This window comes from Phoenix dactylifera, chromosome 1 (genome assembly GCF_051530095.1).
Source record: "Phoenix dactylifera cultivar Ajwa chromosome 1, Ajwa_hap1_PhDact_Kaust_v1.1, whole genome shotgun sequence".
NCBI lineage: Eukaryota > Viridiplantae > Streptophyta > Magnoliopsida > Arecales > Arecaceae > Phoenix > Phoenix dactylifera.
In genome coordinates, this window is record NC_143190.1 from 57,249,639 (window position 1) to 57,270,318 (window position 20,680).

The window sequence follows — 20,680 nt, forward strand, 5'->3', positions numbered from 1 at the left end:
CATGTTTAAAGATGGTGAGCTTAAGCATTATGACTCCCTTTTATCTCAAACAAATTTAGGTGAGGCTCTCCTCTCCATTCTCTTAAAGAAGAAGAGAGCTTGAGTGTTGTGGCAATGAATTCCGTAAGAGTTTAGATCCTCTGCAAGATAACTTTTGGACAGCAAAGTCCTATACCATCGCAGATAACCACCACATCATCCATCTCGAAGATAGATAACTCTCGTTTATTTCTAGAATATGATGAGACACCATTAGTGTGATACATGGCACATAGCAGTGATGAAAAAGAGTCACCCATCTTCGAGATGGATGATGTGATGACTATCTAATGGTGGTACAGGACTTTGCGTTGCAAAAGTGACACCTCAAAGAATCTTAGGTCATCCTGTAATACTTCATGTTTAAAGATAGTGAGCTTGAGCGTTGTGGCTTCCTTTCATCTTAAACAAAATTTAAGTGAGGCCCTTCCTCTCCATTCTCTTTAAAAAGAAGAAGAAAAAGAAGAGAGCTTGAGTATTGCGACAATAAATTCTATAAGAGTTTAGATATTCTGCGGTTGTAAAAATAAATTCTATAAAAGTTTAGATCTTCTATGGTTTTACACTGTAGAGTCCTATACTATTATGGATAACCACCACGTCATCCATTTTGAAGATGGACAACTCTTCTTCATTCCTCAAATACGATAAGGCACCACAGTGTGATACATAGCGCGTAGCGGTGAAAAAAATGAGCCACCCATCTTCGAGATAAATGATGTCATGGCTATCTAATAATGGTACAGTATTTTGCGGTGCAAAAGTCACACTAGCTTGGTCACCCTGTAATACTTCATGTTTAAAGATGGTCACTATTGAAGTAGGGGGACATGCATTAATGGAATGAAAGGGCTGCATTTCTAAAACGATCCCATTTGCCCCCTCATCATTGTGCTGGGATCCTTGTGATTACTTTTCGAATTCCAATTGCTTTCAGATCATTATTATGCAATAAGAGCTCTAGAGTTTTGGAAAAGGAAAACACACGAAGCTTATACCACTCATAAGTACCAACCACTGGAAGCAATATCATTCAATCTATCAAGACATCTACTAATTTGCAAGAAATGAGAATCTACACAATGCGGAAAGCCAGGTCCTCATATGAAATGCTGTCTGTTGTCATGACACGATGATACAAAGTATGCACCAAATTTGGACTAGTTTTTTTTTTTGGCTTATTAGTCAGCTAAGCTTATTCCAATTTCCGTATTATAGCTACCTTTGAAGCTAATAAATTTTTGTTGGCTTTAGAGTTTGCATCTTCCTTTGGAGTTTGCTTCTTGATTGGAATTGGCATGTAAGATATACCAGTACTCTTTCTCTTGAAGGACCAAAGACAGTGGCGAAACAATATACCTGTGCTTTCATTACACAAAACTCCAAACCAAAAAGTATAGGCACTTAATCTCTGCATATTTTTACACTGGGATGTATTGTGCGAGCTTCCATATGTCCTATGATATTCTTTGTAAATTTTAAATACTCGTACTTTATAATATCCTCTTGGCTAGATAACCCAGTTCACCATTTCAAATCAAAGAAAACCATGTAACTCATAAATCATAACCTTGCACCTCAAAGAGTGCAGCTACTCTTCATACAAAAAAATATAGTAAAAACCAAGAGAATATGTTATTTAAATTATTTGCATAAGCTAGAAATCTCCAAATTTTATAGTTTTTAGCCTGTAAGTAATTTACATATAGTAAATCATATTCAATATATAGCTTGGATTATCCATCTCGATTCTCGCCTTCCAATTTTGCCCAACCAAATCTGATTTGAAATCTAGTCAAATCCTAATCTACCTAATTGTGCAATACAATACAATACAAGATAATAGAATACAATATTTCTAACGCTATATATAAATTATCTAATATGTAATTATATATCTTTAATTTTGCAGAATTGTATATTGGACTATATAACATAATATGATATTTTATTATTTAATAATAAATATATTTTGGTATTACATATTTTCAAGATATAATTGGGGTTAATAAATATAATGTATAAGAATTTTCATTTTATTGTTACTTGAACATATACCCAATATTATGTAAAACGATACACAGCTCCAATATTATGTAATCAAAAAAAAAAAAAAAGCAAGAGAATTTGAAGACAAACAGCGATGCAATACTCACACCGATTTAATTACTGACACCAACCCAACCCTGTAACCATTGCTATTCGACCCACGTCATGGCTAGCTCAAGCTCGGCCTACCGGTACTGGCTCGCTCCGGTGACCACACGGGGACTGACGCACGGCTGCCGCCGCAGCTGCTCGTAGAACCAGCGGATGAACTCCTCCGCCTCGCTATCAATTCGGCCATCCACCTCCTTCTCCTCCTCCTCCTCCTCCCTCGTCGGGAACGGCGAATCAGTCACCCTCAGCTGCCGCACCGCCACCGGGCTCTTCCCATAGCTCCATTCCGACACCGGCGACGGCGACGCCACCGCAACATCCGCTTCCAATATCTCTGAGTTTAGAATCTCAAAAGCCTTGGCCATGGAAGCAACGCTGTAGTTAAAGTAGCAGTCACGGTGGCGGCGGTTCCTTCGCTTAGTAGAATAGAAGGACGGATAGGAAGGAGTATTACTGCAGCTGAATTGAACCTCTCTGGGGGAGTAGAAGGCAGTGTTGAGATCCATCGACCGGCACGAGAAGGCGGAGGGGTAGCTGGTGCCGCCTGAGGTGGTGCAGTACTGGTGGTGGGAGGCGAGGACGTCGCCGAGGGCCTTGCCGGCGATCTTGCCTCGTTGGAGGAGGAGGAGGTGGAAGTCCACCGCTCTTATGACGCCCCTTCGGAGCATGCGGTAGATGGATCTTGCGATGCGCCATAGCTTCTTGGACGTGCCTTTTGGACCGCTCCATGCCATTGGTATCATTAATTTTGTTTCTTCGGAGGGGTCTTATGATGAACTGGTGCGAGGAAGAGAGAAGGACGAGGAGGGTATATATTGAAAAGGAGAAGCCATTAATGGTGGGTTGGTTTGAGTGATTGGGAGAAGAAGAATATTATAGAAATGGTGGCGGGACAGGTGAGGACTTTCGAGGATGTTGTTTGGACTTCATTGTTAAGGTAATTGGTGTGAAATTTACTACGAAGTCCTCAGTCGTGGTGGGGGCACGAGATTGGAGTACACGAGTGGTGGCTATTGAGGGAAACGCTTGGGAAAATTACGTTAAATAGAGCTATCCGAGGAGATTGGCCAGAGAAAGGATGGGCATGAATGAATGGTTAATGCCTACCTCACGCCTTCAAGGCATGGGAAGGAGAAACGTCGTCGTCCCATCACAACGCGGTTTAATTAGCGTAATGGCCATTGGATTCGATCCATGGTCTTAGATGACTTCTTGGTTACTTTTTATATTTAATTATTTTTTGATAGAGCTTTTTTTAATTAAATTTGGAGGAGTCTGAGATTGAAGGTTTGGCTGAGTCTTCAACACACGAAAAGAATGTGTACCGTTTATTAGATGGACCTAATCAAATAGTGATCCTTGAGTGAGAGAAAAGCTGGGCTATTCATCTCTCATGGAAACCAAATTTTCGAGTTGTAGCAGGCGAGCGGTTGGTCTAAGAATTAAATGCATGTCGCATGTTTATCTCCGTTTAATTCAGCTGGTTGGCATCCAACTCTTCATAGAAAAGATCTCAGATTCAGTCCTGGATGGTGGCAAGTAATTATCATTATTACTTTTAAATATAGAGATATATATAAGCGTCAGGAGATTTATGCAGCCATTAAACACCCCTATGGTGTTTAATATGTTTAACGTAATTGTAGTCAAGGCAGGTTGGCACTACATTTACAGAGAAGTGAAGAAGTAAGCAGATGAACAGAGAAGGAAAAACAAAACGAGGAAAAAGGAGAGGGGAATTTCCTAATTGAAACAGAATAGGATTAGAATAGCTTCACTCTATCAAGCCTCCCAAGTGTTCTACCCAAGGTTTTCCAAAGATTTAGAGCTGTCCAATCTCCTCTGATTCAGATGACTTTAGAACGATAACTTAAACTCAAGCCTGCTGTTCTTACCATGAGGGTAGCAATAAACCAAGTTGGTCTGTGGACCAAGTCTTAGTCTTCCAAAATTAAGGGCTCGTTTGGTTCACGGAAAAAGAAGGGGAAAAGTGTAGTCAACGGAAAAGTAATGAGATGCCTCTTGTTTGGTTGGAGTTTTCAAAGGAGAGAAACGGAAAAGTTGTATTCGCATGGGAATATGATTCCCACATTTCATGGGATTCCCATTAGAAATATGGAAAAGTAACTTTCCCATGAGGCAGAAATCACTCTATTTTTACTTTTTCTCAAAAAGACCCTTCAACATTAAAGAAGCATTAAAGATTTAATTTTTATTAAGCGCATAATAGAAATTATACATAACTTTCCTAGGAAAGTGGATGGCTAACCAAACATAAGCACTTTGAAAATTTGTAACTTTCCCATGGTCAATCAAACATGCCAAAAGTACTTTTCTAGGCATTCTCTTCCTGGAAATTTGTTTTTCAGGAATCATATTTCTAGAAGGGAAAATGCTTCTCGCGAACTAAATGAGCCCTAAGAGACTAGCACAAGTTTTAGGTATTTACTCAAAATGTAGTATCCTGTTTGAGACCGGATAGCTGAGCTGCTCCCATGCAAATAGGCTACGGCCTGATAACCCCGAGATAAATACGAAATCCAAGTTGGTGATGGGTCACTGCCAAGTGACTAGGGCTTTGGCTAAGTTTTAAGGAATTTGTGCTATCTTATAGCATAGGTTTTCATCTTTCTTTCGGTTTTATTTATGAGAACGAAATTGGGCCATAGCTTGGTAGTTGCAGTCCTTCGCATGGACTTGGAAAGGTTTCCACGCAAGTATAAGCCGCTTGCAAGGCAATACCACACCCAGTCCGCTCCATAGAAACAGGTGGCCAACCGCGTGGGCATTCGCAAACACGCACAAACAAAAGAAATACACGCACAAACAAAAGAAATGAGAAAGGAAAAAAAAAAATTGCAAAAGATACGCAACTAAGCACGCTAGCCAGGAAATGTCCAAAGCCATCTAAGCACTCAAATCTAAGCATGCATCCCTATTAATGTGTGAGGACCCGCCAGAAAAATGTCTGAAGCCATCTAAGCACCCAAATCCTAGCATGCATCACTTATTCGTTAAATAGATTTTGGGTATTTATACAAGATCAAAAATTCCAATAATACTTTCCGACTAGCCATTTTAGATGAGGTTTTGGACATTTTACTGCAGCACGAATCGATTAGGACTGACCACGGGTCGATCATAGTGTTTGTGATTAGATTTATATACATTTAAATCCTTAGTCAGGACGTCAGGACTTAAACGGAAGGAGTATGTGAGGACTCGTACGGGCGTATATTTAGTCCCATATGAATTATTTGCCGGATAGATTTGGATACTTATACAGAATCAAAGAATTCGAATAATACTTTTCAGCTGGCCATTTTTGGCGAGATCCTGAGAGTTACACAAATTATGCATCGATCACTTTGCACCCAAAATAACCTATAAAGATAACCATTGGGTTTCTCCTTTTCACTTTCCATATCTTCCCCATTGATCTTTCTGTCTAAACTTTTTTTTTTTTCTTCCCTTTTTGTTGGCAAAATGACATGGATTCTTAACTAAATCTCTATGCAACATGACATGCGGAGCCCGAAACCCCTCCCAGCTCCTTCTATTAGATTTGTAGTGCCATCGTTTTAGACAGTTCTTTTTCCTATATTTTTCTCATCAATATGCACCTTGATTTTACAATGAACGTTACATCATCTTTTCCGAGCACCACCACCTCATTCTGGTTCGACGGCACCTTGTTCCTCTAAACCTTATGCTTATCAGCTATCCAAAAAAAAAAAAAATCTTGCATACTCTATGGTGAAATGTAATCCTGTGTTTTTTGCACTTTGCCAGTTCTATATGGAAATCCACTTTGAGTCATGGACTTCTGATTTGATAGTCCTCACTTCTTTCATGAGTCATTGGACATGCATGCTGGATCTCAATTTTTTCCAAATATCATTCTTATAACAAAGGAAGACGAGTGAGAGAAATTATTTCTTGATTAAAAAATAAAGGAACTTGTTCAAAAGGCCAAGAAGTTGTTTATTGACAGCAAAAATCATACGAGATGGGCACGAGAGGAAAAAAAAAGAGATGAGCTTTCTATTTTGCCACGTCATCTTTAATGCTTATCTTAGAAAAAAAAATTTAAAAGTTAAAGACTTCTCTTACTAACAAAGTTGTAAGTCTCATGATTGCCAACAAAGCATGGCATCTTTTTTTTCTTCATTGTCAAAACATGCTTTTTACCGGTACATACTACATTATCAGATGATAGACACCAAGCAAATTAATTATTTACCAAATTAATGCACACCTTTAGGTAAATCGATACATGGTGTTATGAATATGATGTCCACCAGTATATAGTACATGATTAGATGGTACACTCTTAGCAAATTAATCATCTAGCAACCTAATAAAATCTCCTAACAAATTGATACATAGTTTCTAATACATCATATTCACTAGTACATACTACATGGCCAGGTGATATACACTTATCGACTTTTTGATATATACTGTAAGTCTCTTTGATATACTTCCAGCAGTGATCCAATAAACATCTTCAAGTAAATCAATACACAGCTTTCAGAACATGTTTTTTAATCAGTATCAAACCATTTACTAAATTAATCTTGATGTAATAATCTAGCCCTAGTATAGACTAATCTAGGGTTTTAAGTATCAAACCATTCACCTAGAGCCCTCATATCTGGATCCTGCCCTTGCATTTAGACCTCGGTATTGTATCTAGGTTTCTCACTGAGCATTAAGTGACTGAATAACTGGCAAATTTCACAAATACACTACAGAAAGTATTATACCAAATATGGAAAATTTCTAGATATGGTCTAAAATCTAGTCATCCGCTGTATTTTCCATCTTCATGGTGTATGATGCTATGATTCCATCCAAGCCTTTTAAGTAATATGGTAGGTAACCTTTAAAGATGTTTTATAGGATGTTCCACCCAGCTAATCACCCCTCAAGGAATCTCATGTCATTTCTCTCTTTTGTCTTTTTGCTGAAATTTCTCTCTTTTTTTCTCCAACAGCTAACTCAGCCTGAAAACTCTCCACACCTAATCACTGCCCCAAATCTCTCCCTCTCTCTCTCTCTCTTTCTCTCTCTCTCTCGTCTCTGCCTCTGTCTCTCTCTGATGGAGCAAAACTCAAATCCAGAGCTCCGGTGGGAAGGCAAGGTGTATGCCAAGCTCTCTGGCCCAACAGCAGATCAGGCCTGGTCGCTCCTCAAGGAATTCTGCTCTCTCCACAAATGGGTCCCATCGATCGACACTTGTTACAAGCTGGAAGGCAACGAGGGGGAACCCGGCTGTATGAGGTACTGCGCCGGATCCGTGAACCGGTCGGCGCCGGCCCAAGAGGTGGGTTGGTCCAAGGAGCGACTGGTCGCCTTCGACCCGGCCGGCCGCTCCTACACCTACGAGATCGTGGAGAGCAACAAGGGGTTCGGCCGGTACACCGCCACGATCCGGGTGGTCCCGGATCCGGAGGGCGTTGCAGAGGGCTGCTGCATCGAGTGGTGCTTCGCGGCGGACCCGGTGAGAGGGTGGACTCGCGCAGGATTCGTGGCGTTTCTGGCGAAGCTGGCGCAAGGCGTTGCAGCGAGGGTGGAAGAAGAAACTATTCGGTTGGGCGAATGATGCATTTTTTCTTAAAAACTATTGTTTACATGATGACTAGGGTTTTATATTAATTAATAATCAATTAATTATAGATTTTTTTTTATTTTCTTTTTTGTTGCTTTGTTACTCTCCTTTGTTCCGGGCCTTGGGCCGGCTTAGGCTGTCGCTGAGCCTAATTTTGGTCCATAGTTTCTGTAATGAAGAATATATTTGGTTGATGTAAGAGTACGTCGATGATGAGCTCGAAAGTGAAAAATTCTAGGGTGAAAGAGGAATGTGCTGTGGAATACTAGCCGATACATATATTTTGTGTGCGCGTAGGAAGCCCTTTTTTTTTAAATTAGCTTTTGCATATTGTACAAAGAAAATGAGTTATATGTGGTTTTGTAAATACTAAATAGTGCCAACTGTCACAGGCAATCACAACGTATGTGGTTTTGTAAATACACTGGCACAACATGGTTGCGCATGTTGCCAATCACAGCCACTCATTTCTATAGGCTCTATTCATCGAGCGCTCATCTCAGTATACTGCAATGCACTGCACCACTACAGAAACAAGCATATAGGATACAATTTCTCGAATGTAAGGTTGCACACATACATATCAAGTAACTTTTTACATCACCTGCAGGTATGTTCTAGGACACTCATGCTACCTATGATGAGCGACTCATTTAAAGGTAATTCCGGAGCATGACGAGGACCAATAGAATGCTTCAGGATTCCCTGTTTTACAGCACCTGTTGGTAGGTTCACTTGTCATGCAACCCCAAATTAGGCAACCACATCGAGTAGGGCCAAGACACAGGCTCAATCAACCACCTGATCTAAAAATAAAGCACTTGCATTGCAATTAAACAATAATTTACGATTGGCATATATAAACTGAGGTTGTACAATCCTTGCATCCAAGTGAATTGATGCAAACCGTATCACTCCAGCCCCAATTCGCCAGAAATTATTAAAGCTTTGGTCATGCATGCCACCACAGTTCCTTTGGAAGAGTTAGAGCAATCTCTTCTCCATCCAGTCTATGATATCTGCTCCTACTTCATCACGCTCAGGTTCAAAGAGGAGGTCATGTAAGAAACCCTGGTATAGTTTTATATCCTTGCATTTTGCAGTAGCATAGTTGTACAGGTCCTCAGTGGCTAGAGGATCGGTGACCCTATCAGCAGTCCCATGCAATGCCAAGAAAGGGACAGTGACTGCTTGTATGTTCTGCATCAGGTAAGACGATATGCGCAGGATCTCATAACCAGTTCGAGCCCTTATTGGTCCAGTGTACACCAATGGATCAGAATACTTGGCCATCATCGCGGCTGGGTCCCTCGACACGGGGATCCCCCTTTTATTAGCTCCTTTGAATTGGAACTTGGGGAGCGCAAGTGAAACAAGAGGAGCTACAACCTGTAAAAAGAGATCCAAATTTTCATCCCCATTTCTTGTCAATACATAGATATCTCATATCTTGTCTTAACCAAACCAACTGTGACAGAACATGAAGTACCACTGTAAACCTCCTGTGGTAATATGCATGTTTAGTTTCAGATTCATGGCATAGAACATAACCAATTGGACATGCTGATCAACTCAAAAATGTGAACTCTGTCTAAATATGAAACTTCAGCTTCAATTTTTGCTAGAAGCCCAAACCACCGTGTGCAAAAATGATGCTGAAGTTTATAACATTCAGATAACACATTAGATGTCAAGTCTAGGATGCTCCATCAATCACACACTGACATGCATCAAAGTGCATTTTCGATAACCGTGGTCCATGGATGTGCATGCAAACATGGTCATCCTTACATATTTACTATATGTTTCACAGTTGTATTCACAAAGAGCCAACCAGGAAAGCATTTTTTTCAAACAAAAGGACATGTAAGTCTGTAATGTCCCGTGATTCCATATGCTAGAGATGTACATCCATATAAGTATGAAAATAATTACCCCAACAATCGGATGAGCTGGTTTTACACGCAGTGCTGGAGAAGTCAGAACAATGCCACGAAATATGTCCTCAATTTGAAGACTCAAAGCCGCCTGTGAAATTCTACATGCACTCATAAGCACAGAAGTAACACAAAAGAATAAGGTAAAAGCTTTTAACCATGCTGAACTGATTTGAAATAGCACCTTCAAAACCACAGCACCACCAGTTGAATGACCATAGAGGAAGCATGGCACTCCAGGATTTTCTATTTTGATTTTCTCTAGGAATGTTATCTGCATATAAGATACAGAGAACATTATCAACTATGGTTGCAGATTAGCTAATGAGTGGATTGACAGAGTACTGGTACTCCTTACAGTGTCTGCAACAACATAATCTAGAGAAGGCACATATCCATGCAATCCATCACTGCCACCATGGCCTATGAAAAATGCAAAAACAACTAGTTATTTCCAATTACCACCTCAAGTTTGTTAGAGAGCTACTTTTCACAGTTTAGTGACAAGTCCATGTGGATCACGGATACCAAATACACTACAGGCGCAAGTGACTAACTTATGCTCGGAGTACCAAACTTAGTATCATATGTTAATGTGCCTTCAAGTTTGGACAGCTGTAATTAAATAAAAGGGAAAGCATATCCATGTGAATTGAAGACATCAAAGGGGACTAATAATGAAAGAAAATAAGTAGATGGTACTAAAGTGCCATAGATGAGACACAAAGTGCAACAAGTGATTACATATAGTTGCAATCCGCCACAAAGAACAGTTCATGCTTATCATTACATCTGCATTCACATATAACACTTCCTAGTTTTCCTTCTATTATGAAGATGTCTGCAACAGTTTATCATGGCCGCAACAAGTGACTATTTATTAATTGCAATCTGCCACAAAGAACAGTTCATGCTTATCATCACATTTGTATTCACATACAACCATTCCTAGTTTTTCTTCTATTACAAATAGGTCTAGAAACACTTTTAAAGCATATCTAAAGAACGAGAAGCAACCAAATAAGTCAAGAATTTTCGTATGCAGTCTTTTCTCTTACAGGAGGTTTCTGTTAAGCAAATCTTTCCCATTTGTAGAAGCCTTATTTGAGAAAATATGGTTCCATGCTTAGCAGTGAAAAATATCCAATATCTATTAACATATATTTTCAGGCTCCAAGTACAGAATTAGGTATTCCAATGTTCATTGCTACATACATAATAGATATCTTTGCATTAATACCTGCACTTATTAGCGAGCACATACATGATAAGTGGCTAGATATGTAGAATACTCCTATTCTTTGCAACTACATATTTAGCATGTTCATGAAATACAATTTATACACATCATGCGCTTATAATCCCTGTCTTTTTGTTTCTTTTTTTTATTTTTCAGTGGAAGAAACTTGTAGGCATACAATAAGGGGTAATCTCTCCCAAATACCACAATTCCCAGTGAAGGCGGGATTTGAACTAAGGCCTTTGATATGATCGCTAGGAGACCTTAACAGCTTAGTAAGACATCCAGCCTATATAACTTTTGTTTTTTTTTACAATGTATCAAAACATTAAAACAGAAAAGCAAATGAGGCCCCTGATTTTCTTTTCATTGCGGTAGAAGGAAGCATAATCCCTCATTTTGTTTCTTACTTCACACTCCCACACTCATTAACCATCCTTTGAGGTAATGGATAGAACAGATTCTATGTCCAATATGACTTTGATGCAACCTAAATTAGTTTCATGCTTTGATTGGGACAGAGATCGGTCCATCTCTCCTATCATAAGACAACTGCTTGCCTTTTATTCTCATGACTCCATCTATGATCTTCAGGGCAGCCTGGTTATTTTATGTGTGCATGCACACTAACATGAGACATATTTTATCTATTCTTTTAAAAGTAAGAGATAAAGCAAAAACTCGCTCTTCACATTTGTAAGACCCAATACATGAATGAACCCAAAAGGCTAGTAAATTCTACTGAGAGAACACGAGTACACATTTGTCACAACACATACAACAAAGGTCAAAATATCGTTTAACCCAAAATTAATGTTTCTATGATCTTTTTTGTCAAATTCTAGGCAACTTACGCCAAGCCGAACGGTTCAAGGCGTACTGACCCAAACCAGCACAGTATCATATCAATTCAGGGGTACAACTCAGTAAAGGGTCCAAACCATGGTCTGTTCGATTCAAAGCGGTTCAGGATGGTTTGGGCATGCTACCCTTTTTCTTTTCCCTTTTCCTTTCTTCCTTCCTTTCTTTTTATTCTCCCTTCCTTCTTTCTTTCTATTTTTTCTTTTTTTGCTTCTGTCATTCCTTCCTTTTTCTTCTCCTTTCTTTCTTTCCTTTTTCTTCTTCTTTCCTTCCTTTGTTTTTTTCCTTTTCTTCTTCTTTCCTTTCTTTTTGTTCTTCTTTCCTTCCTCTCTTTTCTTTTTCTTCCTCTTTCCCTGTATATGCTATTTGAATAGCCATTTTTCGAAGACCTCAAATAGTCATAAATCATAATATTTAAATGCATCATGCACCCTAAGCAATCTAAAGAATGGTATTACAACTTTAAGCATCTAATAATGTATTAGTAAATACAAAACTGCTGGATTTGAATGTTCCAAATTAATGCAAATGTCTCACCATTGTTTTTTCTAATAGGTTAGTATATTAAAAGCTCTAGTTTATATGGATTTTGTGATTTCATGTGGTTTTAGCTCTAATAGTATTATTTTTGCTAATTCCATTGTAGTTTTTTGAGGGTTAATGGTTGTAGCTTGAAAATGTTATTGAGAATAATCAAAGTGCTCGATGGCATATTGGTGCAGGACAGAGAAGAAACGTGCGAGAAAGAGAAAGAAGGAGAGGAGAGGAAGAAGAGAAGAGGAAGAAGAGAAGGAGGAAGAAGAAGAAGAGAAGGAAGGCTAATTTTCATTCATCATTCGTTATCATTCATCAAGTGCATAGACCCATATTACAAAATACAAAAAAGTCCCTACAGATAAACTAATCCGATAAAAATCCTAACATAACAATATGCAAATAAACCCAAGCAACATAAAATAAACTAACATTAAATCAATCCAGCCATAACGAAAGTGGCTGGACCCTCCTCCTGCAACGACCGTAGACTCGCGTAATAGGCGGTCCGGTACTGGTGTCCGCATCACATATAAATCAAGTCTTACCAAGTCTAATTTCTATTTTCATTTATTTTTGAAAGAGACAACATGGGTCAGTGATGTATGAGTCTTTTGAGACAATGCCCAAAGAAAAGCTTAGAATATTAGAATATTTAAAGTTCAATGATTTTCTTGATATTTACATGGTTGATAAAGTTGTGTAAGAGTTAATATAGTATTACTTTTGGGTTATTCTTAGAAACTTTTGGTGCCAGCTATCTATCGTTGTGGTTTGAATAGTATAGATATAAAATACCATAAAGTGTTCCTTAGAATTTCTAATTACTACTAGTGTTGTTCACATTTTAAACTTTAAAATATCTACATCTGCTAATAAGAAATTTATAAAGTACTTTGAACATCCATAAAATCTTAATTGGGTACTTTAAAAGTATACTGCAATACTTTTAAACATCCATGAATCTTAAAATAATCCTCATAAGCAAAAGCAAACAAACAATATTGTACCAATACCGAACCAGTATACATTTGTGTACCGAGTGACAGTAGAGTATGATACCATATCGTACCAAACCATACTGAAACTGCAGACCTTGTGGGACAATTTATATTTTTCCCTCACAAAACCCATTTAATAAATTCTTAGTGAAAAATTAACTTATCCCAAGTAACGCTGTACTTCTACTAGCAGAATTACAAATTTCAAAGGGGAAATGACAGAAAATGAAAAACAAAAGAGATGACTTCTAACTACCTACCTATCCAATCCATGGCATATGCACCAAAATTATGTGATGTGAGTTGATTAGCAAAATGTGCATATCTTCCACTGCAAACAGACAGAACAATGCAATCAGCAAAGCATTGTAGATATCAGCCGAATTATTGAGAAGTAAACATGTTTGCATACTGGCTGGTGGGAACAAAGAACAGCCATGAGGTCATGGACTAGTAGCTAATAAATCCAGCCAAAGAAAGAGAAAGATCTAGGCCCACCAACGTCCTAGCCTTCTGATATAGATTGGACGGTGGTCCAGATCAGGCCCCAAGCTTGTTGAGATGGTTCCACTACCTGATAAATTGTTAAACTATAGAACCTGCAATTGACAGCCATCCAGTCTGGTTTTGACTGCAATAAAGATTATATGGACTCACAAGAGCAAAGCAATGATTGCAAAACTAAGAAAAAGGTAGAGAATTATAAACCCAACAACCACCTTTCTTACCTATGCTCATTAAGACCATGAATAATCACCAAAATGCCTCTGCAGGATACAAAAGAATTGCCATGTTACTTAATCTTGCATATCAGAAAACAAATTCAAGGATGGGAAATAACTTTATGGAACCTAAACCTTTTTTCTTCAAAAGGGAGAAATCAAACAAATAAAGATTCATCTATGTCAAAACAACCCAAGCACCTAGGCTTTCCTTTTCATAACACATTCAAAACATGAGACCAGGACATGCAACTGGGTGAGAGAGAGAGAGAGAGAGAGAGAGAGAATAGAATTAAGGAATATGCGAATAGGTAATGATTTCCTAGCTCTCAGCAATAAAAATCACTCAAGAAGTTTTTGTTTTTGCCAGGATTGCAATCAGGTGGCAAGAAAAATAAGGCACTCAGGCTTTTACACATTCTGTCCTGCATAGCTACAAGAACTTTGGCTATGGATGCTTAACTTTAGCAAGTACAGTGACATATTGTAATACAAGCATAGTCTTGGTACCATGTTACAATGGTTTAGCATGCACAACATAAACGCTAACAAGTAACAGTATCACAACATCCAAAATCCATATTAAACTAAACGTCCCAAAGCCTTAAAAGATTACTAAGAGTTATGCACAAGATGTAGACTTCATCTTCCATATGACACTACACCATCTCAATTACAAACACTACGCTAGAAATTTTCCTCTTTTTTTGTCCTTGCCTCTTAGGGCCTATTTGGTTGGGGGTTATCTGGCATTGGAAAATAAATTCCGTATAAGAATACCATGTTTGGTATCAAAAGTGGATGAGGGAGATAGTAAAATAAATGGTGGAACTCATATCTATTTTTCTGAGAGAGAAGGTAAAATTATTACCACCAAGGGGGTGATATTTGTTTTCTCACACTGAATTACAGAGTGAAGATAATCTAAAATTAACATTTTTTTTGCAAAAAAAATACCCTCACTTATATTTTATTAATATTGTATTAATTATATTATATAATTAATATTAATTATATTATATAATTAATATTAATTATATTAGTATATTATAATATATTAATTAGTATATTATTAATAAAATAGATTAATTATTCATAAATAAAAAACAAATATTTATTAATTATCAATAAATCTAAGATAAAATTTATTAATAATTAATACATTTATTCATATACCAAAACATACTAAAATTTATATAATAAGAAATATATTTTCTAATATATGTATAATTAATCTAAAAATTTTTGTTAACTCGTATAAATATATTTCAATATTCAAAATAGCTAATATTGATAGCGCTTATATAAATGGGCCATAAATGACCAACAAATGAACTGATAAAAAATGTTATTACTTAAATTATTTATTCAAGGGCATTGTTGAAAATTTGGTAATATTTTTAAATAAGATTACCTCCAATCAAACATAGTAACCTTTTTTGGAACCATTTTCTGGAGTAATTTTTTTCACCAACCAAATATGATAAAAATTTATTTTCCTTCGCAATCATTTTTTCAGATAAATGAGTCCTAAGAATTGTCAGATTACCTCATAATCTGCAGTACCCCAACAAAGGAACCCATAAAGCATTTGATTCAGAGTAATTCTTGTAGGCCAATATATCTCATCTATAGAATATATTATATGTGAATAAAGTCCTTCCCTTCTGTTGCTGGATGTCCTTGTACCACAGTTGAACTATGCACTCTTTTCTCATAATCTGATTACGATCTTTGAACATGATCATCACTTTGTGGTTTCATAACAAACCAAAAATAATATAAGACAACTTAGAGGCTGCTAAGAGAATTCCATAACATAAGATGGATCTAAAACATAGGTAGCCCGGAACCACCAAGCGAAACATAGGCATCTGAAGTTAACAGAGAAGAGATACTGGCAAGAAATTATAAATCATAGAAACTGAAGGGCAATCATAAAAGTCTTCCCTAGCAGTTCAATAAATCAGTTATACTGGATATACACAAGCAACAGTGCTTTGTAGGCTTCCACCATTATTATCTAGATAATTCAATTAACAACAAATAATTAATGCATCACAAGCAAATAAAGAACCAAATAATCCAACATAATTATTGATTTCATCAACTGTTCTACAATTACATACAATATCTAGATTATTAGTGCTTTTAACACCCCGTGTTCATCCAATGTCATCGAACTATTTCCCATGTTATACAAAATCGGAACTATATGAATTATATATAACAAACGAAAATTCTAAATTAAGGAACATGTCAAAACCCTAACTGACTCCAGTAAAGCAAGAACAGCCATGGAATTTATAAAACAGAGAGCAAAATAGTTTTTTTTTCCATTATTATATTTTTCCCAATCGATAGGAAGAAAAACACTAATCGAAATTCCAACAAGAATTCGGATAAGTAAGGCAAAACTAGATTAGCTTAAGATAACAGAAAACAGCAAATGGAGGCCTTACTTCATATCCCTGGACGCCGGAACCCACGATCGGCAGAAGAGCGCGTCCCTCCTCGCTCCGGCGAGCAAGAACGTCCCCGATTTGCACGAGGAGACGCCATCCCCGCCGTCCGATCGTTCCACCATGGTCAAGCCCTCGGCCAGGGCCCTCCGCCTCCGCACGTCGTCCTCCTCCTCCGCCGCCCTCCGCCTCCGAGAAGAGAGCGATGGCGGCGGTGCGGCCTTGGAGGGGTTAGGGTTCCGGCATCCCCCGCGGCGGAGCAGGAGGAGGAGCGAGAGGAAGAAGGAATGGAGGAAGACGAGGACGCGGAGGACGGACCCCTGCGACCACACGGACCTCCGGGCGTCCGTTGGTACGGGCATTATGCGGCCGCCCGCATCATCCGAAGTCAGCTCCTCCGCATGTATGCTCCTTCTCTCCATCCCCGCCCTCTTCTCCTTTCTTTTTTTTTCCCTCCTCCCCCCACTCTCTCTGCTAGTTCTGCTCCGCCCCAGCACTAGAATTTATACACGAAACGAAAGCGACTGTTCCGTTTCTGGTACGAGGGGTTTTGCTATGGAGCGCCATTTTGTACCCGGCTCTTTCCCATCTGACGTGGGGGAGGCAATTGGTCTCATTTAAAGTGGATTGGAGCCTGTGGTTTTTTTTTTTTGGGGTGCAATTTGAAATATGGTTTTATATGCATGGGCATATAAATAAAAATTGACGGCAGAGGGGTAAGCTTTGATACCTATAAAAAAAAAAAAAAAAAATTGGGCTTTGCTTCTCGCTCATCCCATCATCAATTTTTCCATCAGATTGGTGAATTGGGAGGGGTGATCTAGAGCATTTTTACACTACAATCATATGGATCTAATATATTGCACCAATGACTTTAAGCCATACTGCATGGATCTAATATATAAAACACTAATCAGCTAATGAGCAAAAACAGCAATCCCCTTTTAATGCTTATGTTACTATGTTATAGATATATCTAAAATCTTTCAGAAATCAGCAATTCTATAAAAAAGGACATGGTTTAGCTTTGAAGTAATTGTATAATGGACCTATCCATTGATCTCTATGAATTAGGTCGGTGATTGTCTCGGTGCACAATTACCCACATAAGGTCGATGATTCTTATGGATTAGGTCGATGTGTTTGGTATTTGAACCGGCCTCCTCCATGATGCATACCAATTATAAAAAAAAAAAAGCATTGAGAAATCTCCATAGCTATTGAGAGTGTGGTTGAATGATTCAAGGTTATTATTGTATTAATTATAATAAAACAATAAAAAAAGTTATTTGTATGGTCCAATCTTTGAATTTCTTTTGTGGGATGATGATTATTATGTTGCTTGCAATCATGGTAATGAAAATTAATGGAAGATAATAATGAAAGAATAGTATTACTTGATAAAATAACTTTCATGTGCTAAATGGTGGTTCTTCATAATTTACTGATAAGAAAATAATATTAATGCTATTACTCATATTATATAATAATTATTGTAGTGAAACAATGACTAAATAATAGATGCTTGCAGAATACTTGTTCTAAATAGGTTTTTTTTTCAACTTATAGAGTTTTTCGAAGTAATCTGTTATGTATGGGGCCATCCAATCAACGATATGATTAGTTTCTTAATAGATGTCTCATCTAAAACATCACATCATTTCGTACCATTTATTGACTCAATAGCTCGAGTGAACATAACTTGACAAGCACCACCTATTGACTAGATGTACAGCAACAAGGACAAGCATGAATGGCAGGTGATGGATTGCACATTTTTAGGTGTGCCGCAGTAGGTGAAATGCCACCATGCCAGCCCAAAAAAAGGTCCAAGATCTTGACCATAAATTAGTGCCACAAACGCTGCCCAAAGTCTAGTTGCACAAGTTGAACTGAGAGCCCTACTCGGGGAAGCCAAATCAAGGGCCACTTTTGCACGCAAGGGAAATCCTTGGTGCATGGCGTTGATGGAGACTGCCCGTGACTAATTCCGTGGCTGTCACCTTTCTCCACAAAGACGGCACCAACCAATCAAATATCATTAAGAGTTTTGGATCATACGCCTCCCCTCCTTCTCTGCTCCTCTTGGACTATGTGGTAGAAGAAGGACCGCGCTCGCCATCGATGGGGACTTAGCGCCTGTTTTAAGGCAGAGTGATGAGGTCATAAACGTATGCTTTTGTGCCATAATGGCAATTCCATCTTTGGGGTTGCTCGTAGCTTGTATCCCTCTCCATTATCATTGTCACACAAAACGTCAGGGAATCTTTATCATATAACTGTTGTAATAAGGAGCTAAATAACAGGAGGCTCTAATGCACTTGGCGGTGCACACTATCAATGACAATCACTCATTTTTATAATATAATAATACACCGAGATGCATGAGCGCTCACAAAAAAGAACAGTTGTGATTAATGGTATGCACGAACCATATGGGCAGTGTAGAAAATAACCCATACCTAACCATGCAGGCAGTGTAGAAAATAACAACATACTCAATTTAACCCATACCTCTGCCACTGTGCTGTCTTCTTTCTCTTGATTCTGCTGGCGGTGCCCATGAGGGGAGAAACACGGGACTCTCCTGCCAGATATTGTCCGGTTCCGGAGCTTCACGCAAGCGTCCTTTATCCCTCTCCGATTTTGTTTTTAACCTAAAATGTGTCTGCAGGATTAGGAGACACCAGCCTCATATGCCCAGGCTTTAGAACGAGTCTTTTCGATGTGGAACTATTGTGATATACAAATGCTTGCAGGCAAGGCTGTAAGTCATGATAGGAACCACACAAGCTCTAGTATTAAGAAGGAATCAGCATGAGAAATTTAGACATCTGTTTCATGGTCAGTTGTCAAGGGATCAGCAGTGTGAGCGGTGTTTATTTGTAACGTGGGCTAATTTTTCTTAGACCTGGCCTTAAGTATAGACTTTGGGTTGGGTCCTTCTCTTCGTTTCCTTAGACAATTTAAAAATACCCAACCCAAACTCATTTTAATGAACAAAAATTGATGTCACATTGGCTAATATAACTTAATAATACTAAAACAGTTATATCATGCGAAGTATCATTATTTTGTTCCTTACTTGCATTCGTATGGAGAAAAGGAGTAAAAAAAATTTGTAAGCAACCATAAACTATCATTGTAGATTCCTCCAAAAAGTTTACAAAACCTAAGATTACATCTCATCAGGCAGGAGATCAGAGGTTTTTTTTGAAGAAAACACTCCAAATCCCCTCTTAATAATTCAAGATAAATCAAAAAATCACAAAAGAATTCGAATAAGTACCAAAAACACGTGGCACCAAACCTGCAATAAGTTTTATGGATTCACAAACTTGATTAGCCTGGTGCTTAAAGATCATAGTGCCTTATTCCTGGTATAGATTAGGGACTTCTCTATCCCTCCTTTATAAGCGATCATCGATGAAAGATGAAATTGTAACATACACCAACTTTGCATGGAGTAAAAGGACATATACCGGTAGACGGCAATAAAGGAACATATGTTGGTACAAGATATAAAGGGACATATGATGGTACTCGGCAATAATGGAATGTACGTGATTGCTGATGATCATCTAAGAAATTTCCGTGCATTTCTTGTCTTCGATCCAATGACTCGAGCCGAGCACATGATAAACGGCTGCTCAATCGTAGGATTTAACCCCAACCACGGGACATGCAAGGTTTGCCATTTGATTCATAATTAAGCATTCATATCATTCCAAACTCATGCAGTAGAAGAAATAATTAATCTAATATATTTTATTTATTTATTTATTTATTTTTGATTTAGTTGGTGATTCACACGACTCTGAATACATCAAAGAAAGTAAGAAAACAAAAAGTTCCTAAAAGCTCCAAGCACATGTGCCTCACATGTCCAAAGTACTCCACCAGAGTGATGAGCCACAAAGGTGGCCATCCAATCCACAGCCTCGTTGACTTTCCGGTGAACATGCATTGCCCCAAAGGAGGTAGCTCCCTACGCCATGCTCTAGATGTCCTAAATCAAGGGATGCGAGCCCGCCCTCTAGCTCGTCCCTAGACTTAGCTGATTACCGTCGCCGAATCACCCTCTATCAATATAGCTTCAACCGTCAATAT

The 20,680-nt window shown here is 38.3% G+C and overlaps 3 protein-coding genes across 3 annotated transcripts; 1 reads left to right on the top strand and 2 right to left on the bottom strand.

Moving 5' to 3' along the window:
* Positions 1 to 374: 374 nt before the first annotated feature.
* On the bottom strand, positions 375 to 3,201 carry LOC103717862 (uncharacterized). The gene has a single exon (XM_008806402.6). It carries the CDS (start codon positions 2,940 to 2,942, stop codon positions 2,274 to 2,276), a length of 669 nt encoding a protein of 222 aa, XP_008804624.3. The 5' UTR covers positions 2,943 to 3,201; the 3' UTR covers positions 375 to 2,273.
* Positions 3,202 to 7,174: 3,973 nt separating this feature from the next.
* Positions 7,175 to 8,007, top strand: LOC103717847 (Polyketide cyclase/dehydrase and lipid transport superfamily protein). Its single transcript, XM_008806384.6, has one exon. The coding sequence runs from the start codon at positions 7,304 to 7,306 to the stop codon at positions 7,805 to 7,807; it is 504 nt and encodes a 167-aa protein (XP_008804606.1). The 5' UTR covers positions 7,175 to 7,303; the 3' UTR covers positions 7,808 to 8,007.
* Positions 8,008 to 8,343: 336 nt separating this feature from the next.
* Positions 8,344 to 17,087, bottom strand: LOC103717848 (uncharacterized). Its single transcript, XM_008806386.5, has 7 exons — positions 16,571 to 17,087; positions 14,115 to 14,153; positions 13,647 to 13,717; positions 10,109 to 10,173; positions 9,935 to 10,024; positions 9,749 to 9,841; positions 8,344 to 9,202 (listed from the first exon to the last, which is right to left on the bottom strand). Exons 1-7 carry the CDS (start codon positions 16,990 to 16,992, stop codon positions 8,798 to 8,800), a joined length of 1,185 nt encoding a protein of 394 aa, XP_008804608.2. The 5' UTR covers positions 16,993 to 17,087; the 3' UTR covers positions 8,344 to 8,797.
* Between the last annotated feature and the right edge of the window lie 3,593 nt (positions 17,088 to 20,680).